Raw genomic sequence first — 18,893 nt, 5'->3', positions numbered from 1 at the left:
AATATTCTGGTGAAAATTGATGCTAGGCTAGAAAGGTAAGCAAGAGGTCAAGTGTGTCATTAGGTGCTTGGTTGGTTCTCATCCTAAAGATTATGGAAAGATTTTAAGTGTGCGCGCTTATGCTGTGTTTGTGGCGGGGACAGAGAGAGAAACAGAAAAACATGAACTACCGTTTTTTTCATGCAGGTAAGACAAATGCCAAGCAGAGGGGTTCAGATTTTGCTGCAGTAAATTACGCAAGAAAAGATAAGGGTCTGAACTAAGTAGCAGAGAAGGAAATACCTGAAAAATGTTAAAGAAATAAGATAAATCATGGTCACTAACAGATGGAGAGCCTGAGGGAAATACAACAGAATAGAATGAATGTTAGGCAAAGGCTTTTTAGAGAACATACTGGCATTATATGTCACACGTGAAATGTGAATATCCTCTGACCCAATACATATACTACTAAGAATTTATTTTATACAAATCTGTTGCTGTTGCTTATTCGTATCTGACTCTCTTGTGACCCCGTGGGTTGTAGCCCACCACGATCCTCTGTCCAGGCAAGAATAGTAGAGTGGGTTGGCATTTCCTTCTTCAGGGGATCTTCCCAACACAGGGATGGAACCTGCATCTCCTGCACTGACAGGTGGATTCTATACCCCCGAGCCACCAGGGAAGCCGTTACACAAAACACTGATGTGGAAAAGGATGTTATATATGGATCTTGACTAAAGCACTGCTTGCAAAAGTAAAAAACTGGACATTTTCAATGTTTAAAAACAATTAGGGCACAAGGCCACCATGAAAATCTATGTAGATTTTTCTTAATGAAGTAGACCTCTATGTACTAATAAAAATCTTTAAAACAGTAAAAGTAAAAAAAAAAAAAAAAAAAATCAAGTCTATGGGAGTTATGAGAATTAAAATGTCATTTATTTAAAAAAAAGATACATATGTTTGTATGTGTATATATATAAAGTGGGAATACATGTAAAGGTGAAGTTACAAAAGAAAGGGGAAGAGATGAGATCTAGGATACACAAGAATACACTTGGCAAGACTAGGTTTAGATAGGAGATTTGTTATAGTGACAAAAGGAACAGTCAAGACAAAAAGGCAAGTGCAAGATAAAGAAAGCCAACAATTTTCTTCCAACGGTCTTATCTGCAAATAGATGGCGAGTCACCTGTTAAACTGAGAGAGGATAGAGAAGAGTACGAATTAAGCTTGGAGGAACATCAAGGGAGCCCAGCTGAAATCTGAGATATAAATTTGCATGACTGCATAATTGTTCTCCCCCTAAACTAGCATTCATAATGGAGGAGCAAACAATGATGTATCATTAGTGCTGCCTTAGAGAGTAAAATGAGAATGTTTGGGAGAGAGAGAAGAAGCAAAGGATAGGTATTGAAGGTTCTCAGGTACTGTCCCTAATACATTCAATTCTAAAGAGATATTTTATCTCTATTTGGAGTATTTATTTATAAGAAAAAGACTAGGTCTTAAAAACAGTTCCTTGGCTCTGGGTGTGGCTGCTCTATGATGAGATTATTTTAAATAAATTTTATTTTTGGTCTTTGGATTACTTTGTAAGCAGGGCCATCCTAAAATGAGCAAGTGCCAGTTTTGTACTTAATCAAGGGGGAAAGAAGTTTATGTGATTTATTCTATTCAAACGAACCATTAAAATAATTAACTATGTACGTATTTTGGAAGAGAAATAGAAAAGATTATAGACAAAACTAAATTTTGGTTTTTTTAGGACTGCCAGAATTGTAGATTTTTAAAAATTTACTAGCACTTAAAAAAGCTAGTACTATAAAAGAACTGTTTTTTATATATGATGCTATATGTCAATTATATCTCAATAAAACTGGAAGGGAAACAAGAATTGTTTTTTAAATGTAAAACAAATACATGGAATCCCAAAGTATTAATATATATAAACTTATCATCAATTTGAGGAATTTCTAAGGAAAAAGGCATTGCTGTTATGAAGCCATATCATATTGTTCATACTGTTACGAAGTCATCTTCAGTTAGCCTAAGTATACTTCATTGTTACTTTTAACATAAACTAAATGGCCAAAGAGTTATCATTTTCATTTTCACACAATTAAAAAAAAAAAAAAAACTTCTCACGAAATATTTATCAATGGGGGAAAAAAATCAATGAGAGGGTTACCTTGTCTTTTGACTGTCCTTGTCGAGCAATTGCATCATACTTAATTTTTCCTTCAGCATCCACCTGAATGGCCAATGCATTTGACATTTTTTTCTTTCGTCCCATATCCAGGGGATACTGGGCCACGTGGATCTCTGGAAAAGCCCCTCCATCTCCAAAATCCTATATAAATAAAGAGAAATAAAAAGAATGTTCAATAATAGTAATTTGAGATTTAAGATATAGTCACTCTTTCAGCAGGTAACTATTGAGCCCTTATGCTAGATGCTAGAGAAATGGCTGGAGAAGGCAATGGCACCCCACTCCAGTATTTTTGCCTGGAAAATCCCATGGACGGAGGAGCCTGGCTGCAGTCCATGGGGTCGCTCAGAGTCGGACACGACCGAGCGACTTCACTTTCACTTTTCACTTTCATGCATTGGAGAAGGAAATGGCAACCCACTCCAGTGTTCTTGCCTGGAGAATCCCAGGGACGGGGGAGCCTGGTGGGCTGCTGTCTATGGGGTCGCACAGAGTCGGACACAACTGAAGCGACTTAGCAGCAGCAGCGGCAGAGAAATGGCAGTAAACAAAGCAGGGGTCACTGATCTTATGGAGTGTACATTTTAGTGGGCAAAGATATAAAAGGCATAATTTTTGCTTGTGATAAATGCCTTGAAAGCAATAAAGGGGCTGGGAAGACAGGTTGTTTTTGATAGTGTGGTTGGGATAACCTTTGTGAAGAGGTAGTATGAGGTAAAGCCTGAATGATGAGAAATCAGTCATGGGAAGATCTGAGGGCAGCATTTTCTAGGCAGATTAAACAGCAAGTGTGAAGGCCCTGCTTCAAGACTGAGCTCAGCATGTTCTAGAAAACGAGGTCCAGTGGGGCTGTAGCTTACTAAGGGCAGAGGTGCAGACACATAAGTGATTAAGTCTGTATGGGAAGACAACAAACATCAGATCATGAAACAGCTGCTAGATCATGGCAGGGATCTGGATTTTAAGTACATGGCAGGAACAAATTAAGCAAAATGTTTAGTGTAAGTATTTTTCATTTTAGCATACATAATTTTCTTAGTGAAAGACAGGTCAAGCTACGGTTAGAGCAGAAATGTAAAGAACTGGGGAGTTCCCTGGTGGCCTAGTGGTTAGGATTCCAGGCTTTCACCATCATGGCCTGGATTCAGTCCCTGGTCAGGGAACTAAGATCCTGCAAGCTGTGCAGCACAGCCAAAAAAAAGAAAAAGTAAAGAATTATACTTCTTCTTCAGATTTTAAGAACATGATACTATTATTCACTGCTTCATGAGAAGCAAATAGGAAGCATCCAGAAATGAGTGTACATTTCTAATGATGATTATATATAATTATTTAGAAGACAGAATTAAGACTTTTAAAGGAGATAAGCTAAGTCTGTCAAATTTAAAATTACAAAAAAGATCTATCATTCAAGTTAACATATGGACATTCAATTTAAAGTTTTATTAAATTAATAATATTTGCTTCAGTTCAGTTCAGTCGCTCAGTTGTGTCCTACTCTTTGCGACCCCATGAATCACAGCACACCAGGCCTCCCTGTCCATCACAAACTCCCGGAGTTCACTCAAACTCATGTCCATTGAGTCAGTGATGCCATCCAGCCATCTCATCCTCTGTCATCCCCTTCTCCTCCTGCCCCCAATCCCTCCCAGCATCAGAGTCTTTTCCAATGAGTCAACTCTTCAAATGAGGTAGTCAAAGCATTGGTGTTTCAGCTTCAGCATCAGTTCTTCCAATGAACACCCAGGACTGATCTCCTTTAGAATGGACTGGTTGGATCTCCTTGCAGTCCAAGGGACTCTCAAGAGTCTTTTCCAACACCACAGTTCAAAAGCATCAGTTCTTCGGTGCTCAGCTTTCTTCACAATCCAACTCTCACATCCATACATGACTACTGGAAAAACCATAGCCTTGACTAGACGGACCTTTGTTGGCAAAGTAATGTCTCTGCTTTTTAATATGCTATCTAGGTTGGTCATAACTTTCCTTCCAAGAAGTAAGCGTCTTTTTATTTCATGGCTGCAGTCACCATCTGCAGTGATTTTGGAGCCCCCCAAAATAAAGTCTGACACTGTTTCCACTGTTTCCCATCTATTTCCCATGAAGTGATGGGACCAGATGCCATGATCTTAGTTTTCTGAATGTTGAGCTTTAAGCCAACTTTTTCACTCTCTTCTTTCACTTTCATCAAGAGGCTTTTGAGTTCCTCTTCACTTTCTGCCATAAGGGTGGTGTCATCTGCATATCTGAGGTTATTGATATTTCTCCCGACAATCTTGATTCCAGCTTGTGCTTCTTCCAGTCCAGCGTTTCTCATGATGTACTCTGCATATAAGTTAAAAAAGCAGGGTGACAATATACAGCCTTGACGTACTCCTTTTCCTATTTGGAACCAGTCTGCTGTTCTATGTCCAGTTCTAATTGTTGCTTCCTGACCTGCATATAGGTTTCTCAAGAGGCAAGTCAGGTGGTCTGGTATTCCCATTTCTTTCAGAATTTTCCACAGTTTGTTGTGATCCACACAGAGGCTTTGGCATAGTCAATATTTGCTTAGTACCTTATTAAAACTTAGAAAATATAATTCACACATATATTATCATTTAATTCTTATAGTTCTTCAACACTTCATATTTTCATATGGAAAAAATAAGTTTAGAAAAATTAAAAGTGATTTTTCCAAGGTCTCATGGATAGCTATAAGGACTGGAACCCGTATCTTTTGACTCCAAAAGCCTTTACATTTCCTACTAAACTGAAGTATCTTAGCTCAAGAAAGGGCAAGAAATTAGAGGAAAAAATATATTAATATTAATCATTTAGAGGGGATTTGATGAAAAAAATTTATGAAAATAGCCACTTTTATATGTCCTCCTCCTTCAAGAAATATCTCATCAGATCCTAGATATATGATTTTCTAGGTACAACATGCTTACTTGCAAAAAAAAAAAAAAAGCTTACTTGCTAAAGAAAGGTTTGACATCTTTTAAAACAAATAATAGAGCTGAAGATGTTTTCTTGTAAATTAGGCAGAAAATAGTTAAAACATTTCCCAGAATGGTCCTACCTGTACGTAGGCCATCAATCTGACATATGCTCAGATTTGCTAGAGTTCTTCAACTGTAACAAGTACTTCAGGACTGTAGATGTGGCATTATGTGGTCATTAAGCTTGCCAAAAAATCACAGCTTTTACTTTAAAAACTAGAACAAAATGCTTTCTTCCACAGAATATTCACTCTCCTCAAGAAGCATTCACAATATTTCCATCAGCTGGCCATTTTGGTTTCATTTTCAAATAAATTGGTCGGCTCTACCAGGATATAGGAACCCTATGATAGTCATGCAAGCTTTTAAAAACTAATAGTACTAAATGTTAAATGTCCTGATGCTGAAATGCAAGTAAAGATGCAATTTCTGTTGTATGTAGATGAAGCCTGCCATCCTCACTCTAATCTACCGGGAGGCCAAATGCAGAATATCTATAATCCCTTAAAAGAGACACTCCAGTCTTCTATTAGATAACGGCAAGTACTACCTTTTTGCCCCAGATAAGGGAGCATTATGGCCTCCTTGATAATCATTTATTTTGCTCTGCTTCTTACAAATTACATTATCAGTGAAAATAAAAGCAACAACAAAAATACTTTCAGAGGTGTCAGAAGGCTGGCCTTCAGACACTAGAATTAATAAAGATCAGAGTATAGTTGAGCAAAAACCAACCAAACAAAAAAAACCACCAGGGAATATGTCAGGAGAAGACATGATTTAGCTGGGTGTTGTTCCTCTTCGAGGCTGTACAAAGAATGTGGCAGGCAGGAATAATGACAAAGGAGAGAGGCTGAGAATACAGTTGCTTTTACATAGGTGCTGAGCAACATATTTCTTTTTTTTTTTTGGCAAAACTAATGCAATTATGTAAAGTTTAAAAATAAAATAAAATTTAAAAAATTAAAAAAATAAAAAATAAAATCACCCGTCCCTCGTAAGAGTCTAAGTCCAGGTTGGTAAACTTTTGGAGTGCTTCTTTTAGCCTCACCAGAAAGGCAATGGGGTTCTCATTGGGCTCCTGAGTTATTGCTGAGACCCGGGCATAGCTAATTACTTTTTGTTGGGCTGCTTTCAGTCCTGCCTTCACACAGATTAGAAAATGATCTCTTTCCTAGATGTGCTCAGGGTCATTATAATTCCAATTAGGATCAGAGGAGGGGACTGCAGTTTCCCCTACTGGGTATCTATCACTGGACATGTGGAGCCCTGTTGCATACCTCCGGGCTTCCTTTAAGACCCTGGTATGTTCAGGATCAGATAAAGTTTGACTAAATATGACCATGATGTCTTTCCACGTCAAGTCAAAGGCCAACGTAATATGTTGGAATGTATCTATATATTTGCCTGGGTCATCTGTATAGCTTCCCAGGTCTTGTTTGATCTGCCTTAGTTCTAAGAGGGAGGAGAGCTTATGGACCCGGGTTGGTCCGAATTCTCCTCCAGTTTCAACTAAGGGACATACTCGAGCTGGCTTTTGTGGAGGAGGTGCTCCCGGATATGGGGGCACGTTTGGGTACGAGGAAGGAGCACCAGGCAACTCGGGAGCCTTCACGAGGGGGTTCCTTTTCTTGGTTGCCTGTACCTAACACCATTTGCCTAGTGGGCTCACTTTTAGGGCGTACTACAATCCCATACTTTTGGACATAGGGGATCTCTGTCCATTTCCCTTGTCTTTTGCAGAATAATTCTAATTGCAGGATGGTACTGTAATTTAAAGTTCCATCCTCAGGCCAGTGTTCCTCGTCCCCCAGTGGATACTGTGGCCACGCAGTGGCACAGAAGAATTTTAAACGACTTCTCCTTAGAGCTAGAGGGTCGAACAGCTTCTAGTTATCAAGGATATATTTCAAGGGCGTCTGCCGGGAAGTGGATTGGTTATTTCCCATCTGAAAGACAGTCATGACAGGGAGAAAAGAAAAAGACCTCTTTCGATTTCCTTAAGGGTGAGTCTTTCTGAAGTTTATCCTACCCAGAACTGTTGCAACCTGAGAGCCAGGCGTCCCCAGGTCAGGGTGCAGACCCCCAGGCAGGCTGAAGTGCAATAGCCTCCTAGAGATCGAATGCCCGGGCAGGTTGAGGTGTGATGGCCTCCCGAGGATTGGGTCCCTGGGCAGGTCGAGGCGTGACGACCTCCTGGGACCCCTGGGACTAGAGGATCTCCGAACAGGTTGAGGCGTGACAACCTTTCGAAGACCAATCCCTAGGCAGGTCAAGGTGTGATGACCTCCTGGGACCCCCCGGACTGGAGTTTGGGCATCCCCAAGATCTCCAGTGTGACCAATGCTGGGTAGAATTAAGAGGTTTGTAACTCATTGCTAGTTTGCCCACCATGGACGGGAATAAATACGATATAAGTTCATCTTACCCAGAACTGTGAGCAACATATTTCAATCCAATGAATAATTAATTTCATGATCACCACTTGGAGGCATATGAAAAAAAGTTTAGGACTTGACCCTTCCTATTTGTGAAGCAAAATTATAACCATGTAAAGACAGAACAAAACAAAGTGATAAAATTATAATAACTGGGTACAAATGAATAGGCACAGAGATTTTTAATAGGGCAAGTATATCCCTTGGGAAGTGGAGGAGGAAAATTTGCAGGAGTCAGAATGAAAATACAAAGATGGAGAAGAAAGAAGAGGCCTTGGGGAGGCAAGCCTCAAGTGTCTGCATTTCTCCCTAGGTAAAAAAAGGTGATCAAGCATGGGCACTCTGCCCCTGGAATTAGGGAAGGGAATATGCATTGAACTGATGTACAAGATCCTGAGTAATGAGGAGAGTAAGTGCTGCTAACAATGTCTGTTCTTTGCGATCAAGCTAGAGACATAAAAAGATCATTTCAGATTCCTCCTTCTCCCTCACTGCCTCTGAATTAACCATCAAATTCTGTCTCTTATACCTTCTCCCAAATTGATCTAAGCTGTACATTCTCCATTGAAGATAAGAAAACAGAGGAAGAGAGCTTAGGATCTGTCCAGGGTCACACAAATAGTAAGGAACACAGCTATAAGGAAAAAAAAACTAATAAAAAGAATCTTCTTGTCAGTGTTCTATCCACTACAACTAACAGGAAAGAAATCAGAAAAGCAAATGCTGCCAGTTTTCCCTGGAGAAGAATTGTTTCTTCAGGGTGATGTGGCACTGTGCACGTAGGGAAGGGGGAAGGAAAGGTACCTGAAAATAAAACCATTCTTTCATTTTTCTCTCTTACTTCCCCATTATTTTCCATACACTATAAGTCCCAATTTAGAAAGGGTCTGTTAATTTCTTCTGTACATGAGTTAACAGTTTGACATAAGAGACATACATTGGTATACTTCTCTAGTGATCACAAAGCAGTGAGAATAAGCAAGAACAAAAAGCTCAATCTTCTGAGGGAAGTACATGTCTTGAGAGCTCACAGCTAGAATCTCTATCACATTGGAACTCATATGCAACAGTTTTAGGGTTTACATTTACTTTACAAAGGTACTATAATAAATTTCAGCAAAACCGTTTACCTCTAATAACCGAGGTATCCAGCCTTTCCGGTAACCATATGGGGGAGGCTCTCTTCGGGAGGAGACCAGTGAGGTCTGTCGTGATCTCTGGGATCGTGCCTTTTCTTCAGCCTCAAGCTGGTCCTGAGACAGCTGAGTAGGTGCAGGTAAAAAGCTAGAAACAAAGACAAAAAGTAAGAATTTTAAAAACTCTTACATTTTACCATTGCAATTTGGCTATCAAACACTGTTTTCCTATTATATTTCTTCCTTTGGGCAAAAGAGCAAACTTTCCAATGATTTATGGCAGGGTTGAATATTTGTTGCTTTGTTATGCCTGGAAAAGAAGTAAGTACTCAGAGACATACAGTAAAAATATCTGACCAGGATGCAGGCAACCAGTGCCCAGAATTAACAGATATTTCACATAATAAAGCATTAGTTTTTATGCCTCCACATTTCTTTTCTTGTAACAAGTAAATTTTCTCAATTACCGAGGGATCAACTCTCTAGAATACAATGTTCTTAGTGTCTTTAATACCCCTTAAAAAAAAAAAATTGAATGCCTCACGAATTTCATATTCGCTTCATGCGTGTCATCCTTGTGCAGGGGCCATGCTAATCTTCTCTGTATTGTTCCAATTTTAGTACACGTGGTGCTGAACCGAGCACTTTACTATTCTTATACTCCTTATTTTTAACTCTTTTACCCTTATGCTTCCTACATTTAACTATTTTAGCATCAATACAAAAAAATAAGTATTAGCACTGAAAGTAACAAAGAGGTAGATAAAAAAAGAAAGAAAACACGAGATGCATATTTAAGTGCGTTTTCCCAAGGGTATTTAGTTTTGAATGTAATTTAAAACTTAAGAGGTTTTAACCATTCTTAACTTTTAAGTATGATACAAGTTATTACAGAGACATACCAAAGTACAACAAAAGGATTCCAGTATGTAAATAATATACCCAATGGAAAAGTTAGGGTCCCTTTGTGATTCTTGGCTAGTAAGAATATTTGAATAAGCAGCAGAGCTTATTTATTAAAAAAATATTTATTGGTTGCTGGGGTGCTGGCACTGTGCTAGGTAGGAAAGGAGACGATGAACTGAGAAAGATGGATGGGTTCTGTAGAGAGAGATCAAAATCACACAACTCCGTAATTACCAATTATACCAAGTGATCAGAAAAAGTAGAGTGTTTTGATAGCGTATGTCAGAAGAATCTAATCCAGTGTGGTGGGTCAGGTAATGTGATGGTAAGAACTCTGAGTTCAGAAGCTATCCATGCCACACACTAACTTCGATTAGTTGCTTACCTCTCTGAACTTCAGTTTTCTCATTTGTAATGATGGACCAAAAGATTATCTACCTCTCAGAGCTGTTTTAAGTATTAAATGAGACCACCCATGAACAACGAGGCACAGAGTCTGGCTACCATTCAGTGTGTGTTCCATAAATATTTGATTTCTTGGAGCTGTTCCACAATTCCCCCAGCGTAAGTTAGCTGCCCTTCACCTATGCTCTCATAAGACCCTCTGCGCACCACTACTACAATATCTGTCTTACTGGACTGCAATCACTTATCGATTTATCTTTCTTTCTCTCATTAGACTGTGGGCAACTTGAGGGTAGGAATCACACTTTCTGTTTCTTTAATCCTTAACTCTTAAGGCATTGCCTAACTAGCTCACAATACGGCCTACTTAAATGTTGGCTAGAGAAATAAATTCACTCTACCCTTTGCACTCATCATTTTTCGTTTATGACAAACTTACTGCCTTTCTTTAAACAAATCATCTCTGTATCTTTACATCTGCTTTCCCACTGCCATAGGTATTCTATTTACTTATTAAGAAAACTCTTCGTCAAATTCTTTAGTGCTTGCTTCTTAGTATTCCTGTCCCTGCTCAATTATACCTCCCTACAGCTGTTACCTGACCAAAATAACATTCCACCCCGCTCTTTGCGTCACTCTCTATACCTTTATTTTATTCCTAGTACTTACTACCTGAAATTGTGTTATTGATTTGTTTACTCCTACAGTCTGTCTTCCCTAGAATGTAAACTCTGAGGGTAAGAAGATCGACTCAATAGCAACACTAGCTGGCACACAGCAGACTTTCAATCCATGCAATCCAACACATGCAATTTACTAAGCAAATGAATGGATGAAAGGAGTTAAAACATTCTGGGCTTATACCATAGCTGTTTTCAGTAAACCATGTATACTAACACATAGAGGGATACAAAGTCAGAAACAAAGAAGCCAAAATATTTACTTAGGTTTCATTTCTCTTTTAACTTTTGTTGGAAGAACTAGTTACTAAAATGATCAAAAGGCAGGCAGCTTGTCAAGGCAGAGTTTGGACAATCTAGTAAACAGGTAATCTGGCCTGGATTATAATGAGAACACAGCCTAGCCTTCCAGAGAGTCTTAATATTGCTGTTCCCTGTAAAGGATGACAATTCCATGAGGTACTTTCCAATGGTAGGGGTGGGCTGCTTAAGTGAGCACAAGTCTACCTCAGTATTTCTCAACTGGGGGCAAAATAACTACAGTGCAGATATCTGACAACATCTGGAGACATTTTGTTGTAACTTGTGAGGGAGAGGGAGGAGAAGGGGTGGGGATGCCACTGGCATCTACTGGGTACAAGCTACAGATACTCATGAACATCTTAATACAGGCAGGGCAGCCCCATACAAGAATGAATTATCCAGCCCCAAATGTCAACAGAGCCACTGTGGAGACATCTTAGTCTATCCTTCCTTTTTACTAGTCTCTGCTGTTAAGAATCTCTGGGAGATCTTAGAGATAACTACACTTCACCTGGAAACTTGAGACTCTGTATAGAAACCAAATCAGCTAGAACTCCGCAAAATCAGAAAGCTATGTAAGTCCCCAAGACAAGCTATTTAATGACTGCACTCTGCTATGGCAATTTTAAGCACCCAATACTGACAAGATCTCTGGTATTTTTGCTCTGTGTCCTTTTCAATTCTATCTTTTCCACAAAGCCTTTCCTCGTAACACTACTAGTCTGTCACACTGCCTCCCACCTGGAGGGCACTCACTCGAATGTTTGCTGCCTGCAACGCTTACTAAAGAAAACGCTCCAGTTCATTCAGCCCATTCCATCTAATTCTTTTTGCACTTCAGGCTAGTACTACATAATAAGCATTCTGTATTATTCTTCGTTTCATATCTGTAGGCCTTGTACCCCAATCTTCCCTACTGCCAAAGACTGTCAGATTTCCTTCTGTATACACACAAATCCTAGGACAGAGCAAGGCACCCGAAAGAAATCTCTTATCCAAGTATTTTTAGGGTTCATAACGGTCATCAGCCAAGACAAAGGCGAACGAGGAGAATGAAGAGTGTCAGGGGAGCTGAGGCAGATGTCCTAACGCGATTCCTTTCTTTAACCTCTTGGGCACTCAACTTTTCCATTGCAGTTGGTTTGCGTGGAAACTTTTCCACTTAGATGGGGCAGCAAGCTCGGAGTTACGTAACTTCTTGGAATCTCTTCCTTAAGCATCTTTTCTTTAAGGCGGGGACCACTTTAATCACTTGCAGTTGCCAAGGCAACCGGGAACAGCAAAAATCATACGCGGTTCTATCTACAGGAAGAAATTCTAAAAAAGCCCAAAGTTAAAAGTGCGGGCAGCGGCGCGAACTAGCAGACAGCGGCCACTACTGTAGCTTTTGATTTTAAATCTCCTTCAGTACCGCTCTCCCCCGCCCTTTTTTTTTTTTTTTTTTTTTTCCAGGAGTCCTGGTTTCGGACAGAAACAGAAGAAAAGATTTCGGCGAAAAAACAGCCAGGCAGTCGCCGTCTCTCGCCCGCTCTACTCCGCCCAAATAAGCCCCTGCCCTCCACACACACCCATCGCGCCCACCCGAGCCGCGGACCAGAGGCGGAGCCCTCCACATCCCAAGACGCTCAAACGAAAAACACGCGCGATTCCCCGGTCTCTCAGGCCAGAGACCTACTGGCCACGCCGCGACTTTCGGCCCTAGTGAGGGGGCGAAGACAACCCGGGAAGCCGCTGAGTAAAGACGCCAGCTTCGGCGAGGCCTAGCCGTTCCGGCGGCCGGCAGGAGAGCCCAGCCGTGGCCTCGGCCTACAGTTGCTCTGTGGCCCGGGCCGGTTGACGGCCCGCAGAGTGTGGGCAGAGAAATGAAAAAGGTGGGTACTCCCAGACCCTTCCGTATCGAGGAACCGAATCAACAAACCCACCTGGTGAGCGCCATCTTCTTCCGCTTCTTCCAGCGCGAGCGACAGCACCGCGGGGCGGGCCTTTCCCGGGCAGAGAGCGGTGGAAAGGAAGGAGCGCGCGGTGCGCAGGCGCCCCAGTCGAACGGCCTTCTGGGACTTGTAGTTCTTGAGCAAGACTACAATTCGGTTCCATTCTCAACCAGAGTTCTGGGATACACGGTTCAGTTAAGGAAAACCAAAACGCATCGCTCTTACACTATGACATGATAGAGCATTCCCTAAGGAAGATACTAACGAAGTTTAGATGCCTTTTAAGTCGCGTTATTTTCAGTTCAGTTCAGTCGCTCAGTTGTGTCCGACTCTTTGCGACCCCATGGACTGCAGCACACCAAGCTTCCCTGTCCATCACCAACTCCCAGAGCTTACTTAAACTTAGGTCCATCGAGTCAGTGATGCCATCCAACCGTCTCATTCCCTATCCGTTTCTCCTCCCAACTTCAATCTTTTCCAGCATCAGGGTCTTTTCAAATGAGTCAGTTCTTCACATCAGGTGGCCAAAGTATTGGAGTTTCAGCTTCAGCATCAGTCCTTCCATTGAATATTCAGGACTGATTTCCTTTAGGATGGACTGGTTGGATGTCCTTAGAGTCCAAGGCACTCTCAAGAGTCTTCTCCAACACCACAGTTCAAAAGCACCAATTCTTTCGCGCTATGCTTTATTAATAGTCCAACTCTCACATCCATAGGTGACTACTAGAAAAACCACAGCTTTGACTAGACGAACGTTTGTCAGCAAAGTAATGTCTCTGCTTTTTAATATGCTTGTCTAGCTTGGTCATAGCTTTTCTTCCAAGGAGCAAGCGTCCTTTAATTTCATGGCTGCAGTCACCATCTGCAGTGATTTCGGAGCCCAAGAAAATAAAGTCTGACAGTTTCCGTTGTTTCCCTATCTATTTGCCACGAAGTGATGGAACTGGATGGATGCCATGATCTTAGTTTTCTGAGTGTTGAGTTTTAAGCCAACTTTTTCACTCTCCTCTTTCACTTTCATCAAAAGGCTCTTTAGTTTCTCTTCGCTTTCTGCCCTAAGGGTGGTGTCATCTGCATATCTAAGGTTATTGATATTTCTCCCAGGCAATCTTGATTCCAGCTTCTGCTTCATCCAGCCCAGCATTTTGCATGATGTACTCTGCATATAAGTGAAATAAACAGGGTGACAATATACAGCCTTGACATACTCCTTTCCCCATTTGGAGCCAGCCTACTGTTCCATGTCCAGTTCTAACTGTTGCTTCTTGACCTGCATACAGATTTCTCAGATGGCAGGTAAGGTGGTCTGGTATTCCCATCTCTTTCAGAATTTTCCACAGTTTATTGTGATCCACACAGTCAAAGGCTTTGGCATAGTCAATAAAGCAGAAATATATGTTTTTCTGGAACTCTCTTGCTTTTTTGATGATGCAACGGATGTTGGCAATTTGATCTCTGGTTCCTCTGCCTTTCCTAAATCCAGCTTGAACATCTGGAAGTTCTGAGTTCGCATACTGTTGAAGCCTGGCTTGGAGGGTTTTGAGCATTACTTTGCTAGCATGTGAAATGAGTGAAATTTTGCAGTATTATTTGCAATAACAATATTAATAGTATTAAATTGTGCACTTTATTTTACTCCCCATTTAATCTAATTTCCTTTGTTGTGGTCCCAAATGTAGAAGACATTTTCATTCCAAAATGGAGGCAACATTCCCAAATGGGAACAACAATGTTAAATGAAAGGATTGACGGGTTAAATAAGGGAGTTGACGAGTTGAATAAAAGGGAGATCTTGGGGAGATCTGGGTTCGATCCCTGGGTTGGGAAGATCCCCTGGAGAAGGGAAAGGCTACCCACTGCAGTATTCTGGCCTGGAGAATTCCATGGACTGTATAGTCCATGGGGTCTATACAGTTTGTAGATAAATACAGTCCAGAGAATTCCATGGACAACTGTCTATGGGGTCGCAAAGAGTCAGACACGACTGAGCGATCAGAACACATAGACATGTTTCTTCACTTTGCTTTTTCCACTTGTTAATATATCTTGGAGATCACTCCTTTGCAGCGTATAGAGATTACATCGGAGGTTCTGAGCAGAGAATAAACTTGGTCTGACTTATGTTTTAAGACTTATGTTTTAATACATTACGGCTACTGTATTAAAAATGGATTCCAAGAAGCAAGGAAGGAAATGGGGAGACCAGTGGGTAACTTTTAAGATAATTTGGGGAGAGATGCTGATGGCTTAGGCAGGGAGTTAGCAGTGGATATGATAAGGCGAAGTTGGAATCTGGACCTATTTCAAAGGTATAAACAACAAATTTTGATGATGGAATTGATGTTAGGTATAAAAGAGAGTTCCAAATAGGAAAAGGAGTACGTCAAGGCTGTATATTGTCACCCTGCTTATTTAACTTCTATGCAGAGTACATCATGAGAAATGCTGGGCTGGAAGAAGCACAAGCTGGAATCAACGTTGCCGGGAGAAATATCAATAACCTCAGATATGCAGATGACATCACCCTTATAGAAGAAAGTGAAGAACTAAAAAGCCTCTTGATGAAAGTGAAAGAGGAGAGTGAAAAAGTTGGCTTAAAGCTCAACATTCAGAAAACTAAGATCATGGCATCCAGTCCCATCACTTCATGGGAAATAGATGGGTGAACAGTGGAAACAGTGTCAGACTTTATTTTTCTGGGATCCAAAATCACTGCAGATGGTGACTGCAGCCATGAAATAAAAAGACGCTTACTCCTTGGAAGGAAAGTTATGACCAACCTAGATAGCGTATTCAAAAGCAGAGATATTACTTTGCCAACAAAGGTCTGTCTAGTCAAGGCTATGATTTTTCCAGTGGTCATGTATGGATGTGAGAGTTGGACAGTGAAGAAAGCTGGGTGCCGAAGAATTGATGCTTTTGAACTGTGGTGTTGGAGAAGACTCTTGCGAGTCCCTTGGACTGCAAGGAGATCCAGCCAGTCCATTCTAAAGGTCCTGGGTGTTCATTGGGAAGGACTGATGCTGAAGCTGAAACTCCAGTACTTTGGCCACCTCATGTGAAAAGTTGACTCATTGGAAAAGACCCTGATGCTGGGAGGGATTGGGGGCAGGAGGAGAAAGGGATGGCAGAGGATGAAATGGCTGGATAGCATCACTGACTCGATGGACATGAGTTTGGGTAAACTCTGGGAGTTGGTGATGGACAGGGAGGCCTGGCGTGGTGCGATTCATGGGATCGCAAAGAGTCGGACACGACTGAGCGACTGAACTGAACTGACTAATGAAAGAGAGTAATCAGGGATGACTCCAACTAGGACAGAGTTGCCATTTACTGAGATGGGAAAACTGAGAGAGGGCCACGTTTGTGGGGGAAGATCAGAATTGGGCTTTGAACATGTTACATTTGAAATGTCTTGTTAGATATCCAAATAAAATAGGCAGTTGATATGCAAGTTTTTAGTGTGGGGGTAGTGATCAAGGCTGGAGACCTTTGGAGACAGATAGTATTTACATACATGATACCAGATGAGATTACTTAATAGAGTGAGTGTGGGTACAGAAGAGAAGTGGTCCAAGGACAGACTTCTGGAGTTTAGAAGTTGGGGATACGAGAGGAATCAATAAAGGAAACAGAATGCTAGAGGTTTGATCAATGGAGTTAGGAGAGAAAGCATGTCTTTCATTTGGATTAGATGCTATACGGGTGTAGGCCTGAGTTACCAGTATCTATCTTTCCTGAGGGCTTCCCAGGTAGCTCAGTGGTAAAGAAACCACCTGCCAATGCAGGAGACACAGGTTCCACCCCTGGAGAAGGACCTGGCAATCCACTCCAGTATTCTTGCCTAGGAAAGCCTATGGACAGGGAGGCCTGGCAGGCTGTAGCCCATGGGGTCGTAAAGAGTCGGACACAACTGAGCATGCATGCATGCACAGCATCTTTCCTGGCATAAGGCGAGAGCCTATGGCAGGGAAGAATGAAGGTACCATGCAAAATGGAGAGACCAGAGGATAAAGAGAGGGAGAGGAAGAGGTTGATGGAGTTGAGACGTCTGACAACATCATGGCAGTTCTTGGATACAGCAGTGCCTGAAGACGACACCACCTTGAATTTTTTTTAACCAAGTGAGCCAATAAATTATTTTGTTGCTTTCAACTAGTTTAAGTTTATTATCATTTGCAACAAAAAGGAATTTATACAATGGTTATTTTCTGTGCTCCCATAATTCTTGTTCTTCCCCTAGTCTTAACATTTACCACATTTCATAAATTTCAATGGGTTATGTGACTTCTATGCTATGCTAAGTCACTTCAGTCGTGTCCGACTCTGTGTGACCCCATAGATGGCAGCCACCAAGCTCTCCCGTCCCTGGGATTCTCCAGGCAAGAACACTGGAGTGGGTTGCCATTTCCTTCTCCAATGCATGAAAGTGAAAAGTGAAAGCGAAGTCGCTCAGTCGTGTACTCTTAGCGACCCCATGGACTGCAGCCTACCAGGCTCCTCCGTCCATGGGATTTTCCAGGCAAAAGTACCGGGATGGGGTGCCATTGCCTTCTCCGATGTGACTTCTAGGGAGATTGAATCTCTCTCACTATTCACTTGTGCCCAAACAATTTTGGGCAAGTCCTCAACCCTCACTGGATTTCAGATTTCTTATCTGTAAAAGGGCAGCATGGGGCTAGGTAATATCAAACATCCCTTCTAGTGTCAACATCTGTTGATTCTCAGTACTTTTCTCTAGGTTTTAAACTTCTAGATAGATTTAAAAATATGCCATTTCAGAGACCTAGTGGTATATACAACAACTTAGACGAATCTCAAAGGCATCAGGATGAGTGAAAGAAGCCAGTCTCAAAAGATTACATATTATGTGATTTAATTTATGGCATTCTTTTTTAAAAAAAACTTTTATTTATTAATTTATTATTTTTGGCTGCCCTGTGTGCAGGCTTTCTCCGCTGCGGCAAGCAGCGCCTACTCTGCGTTGCTGTGTTCGGGCTGCTCACCGTGGTGGCTTCCCTTGCTGCAGGGTGCGGGCTCTGGACGCTTGGGCTTCAGTAGTTGTGGCCATGGGTTTAGTTGCCCCACAGCATGTGGGATGTTTTCAGTCCAGGGATCTAACCCATGTCCTTTGATTGGCAGGCGGACTGTCAACGAGCGGACCACCAGGGAAGTTCCTATTTGTGACATTCTTGAAAAGAGAAAATAATAGTGACAGAATACAGATCAATGGTTGCCAGGGATGAGGGGTAGGGGAAACACGTGACCACTGTAAAGCAACATTGGGGGTGATGAAATTGTTCTATATCCTAATTGTGATGGTGATTATACACAACTATGCGTGTGCTAAAATTCATAGAACTGCACACCAAAAAAAATCAGTTTTACTGTAAGACAATTAAAAAAATAAAAAAAATGCCTGGTCTAGTTCTTAGCACTGTACTGTGAGAAGGGCCTCTTTAGCCTCATTCAGCATCAGTAACATTTACTTTGTACCTGCTGAGATTCAGAGCACATCTTGGGTTCCTAGGACCATAGAAGTGGTTTCATAAAATAAGTGTTTTTTAAGAAGAGTAAGGGCTCTGTGGTAAAGAACCCACCTGCCAATGCAGGAGATGTGGGCTTGATCCCTGGGTTGGGAAGATTTCCCTGGAGGGGGAAACGGCAACCTATTCCAGTATTCTTGCCTAGGAAATCCTATGGACAGAGGAGCCTGGCGGCCTCCAGCCCATGGGGGTCACAAAAAAGTCAGACACAACTTAGCAGCTAAATAACAACAAAGGGAATATTAGATGTATTTATTTTCTATTGCCATATACACATTGTCACAAACTTAGTGGCTTGAAACAGCACTACAGTTGAAACAGCACTCTGAGCTCACATCTCTTAGGTCAGAAGGCTGGCAGAGCATGCATG

At 41.4% G+C, this 18,893-nt stretch overlaps 1 protein-coding gene and 1 pseudogene across 1 annotated transcript in view; both read right to left on the bottom strand.

Moving 5' to 3' along the window:
• Positions 1-13,042, bottom strand: part of SNW1 (SNW domain containing 1) — a 35,968-nt gene extending 22,926 nt beyond the window's left edge. Inside the window, exons 1-3 of the mRNA XM_005908407.3 lie at positions 12,969-13,042; positions 8,747-8,900; positions 2,174-2,335 (exon numbers count right to left, since the gene is read on the bottom strand). Coding sequence (XP_005908469.1) covers positions 2,174-2,335; positions 8,747-8,900; positions 12,969-12,982 — 330 coding nt within the window. The 5' untranslated portion in view covers positions 12,983-13,042. The remainder of the gene's footprint in view (positions 1-2,173; positions 2,336-8,746; positions 8,901-12,968) is intronic.
• LOC138989673 (U6 spliceosomal RNA) lies at positions 9,277-9,397 on the bottom strand (annotated as a pseudogene).
• Positions 13,043-18,893: the final 5,851 nt, after the last annotated feature.

The sequence above is a fragment of the Bos mutus genome, chromosome 10 (genome assembly GCF_027580195.1).
Source record: "Bos mutus isolate GX-2022 chromosome 10, NWIPB_WYAK_1.1, whole genome shotgun sequence".
NCBI lineage: Eukaryota > Metazoa > Chordata > Mammalia > Artiodactyla > Bovidae > Bos > Bos mutus.
The sequence above is the reverse complement of the archived record's forward strand: the minus strand, read 5'-3'. Positions and strand labels throughout refer to the sequence as shown.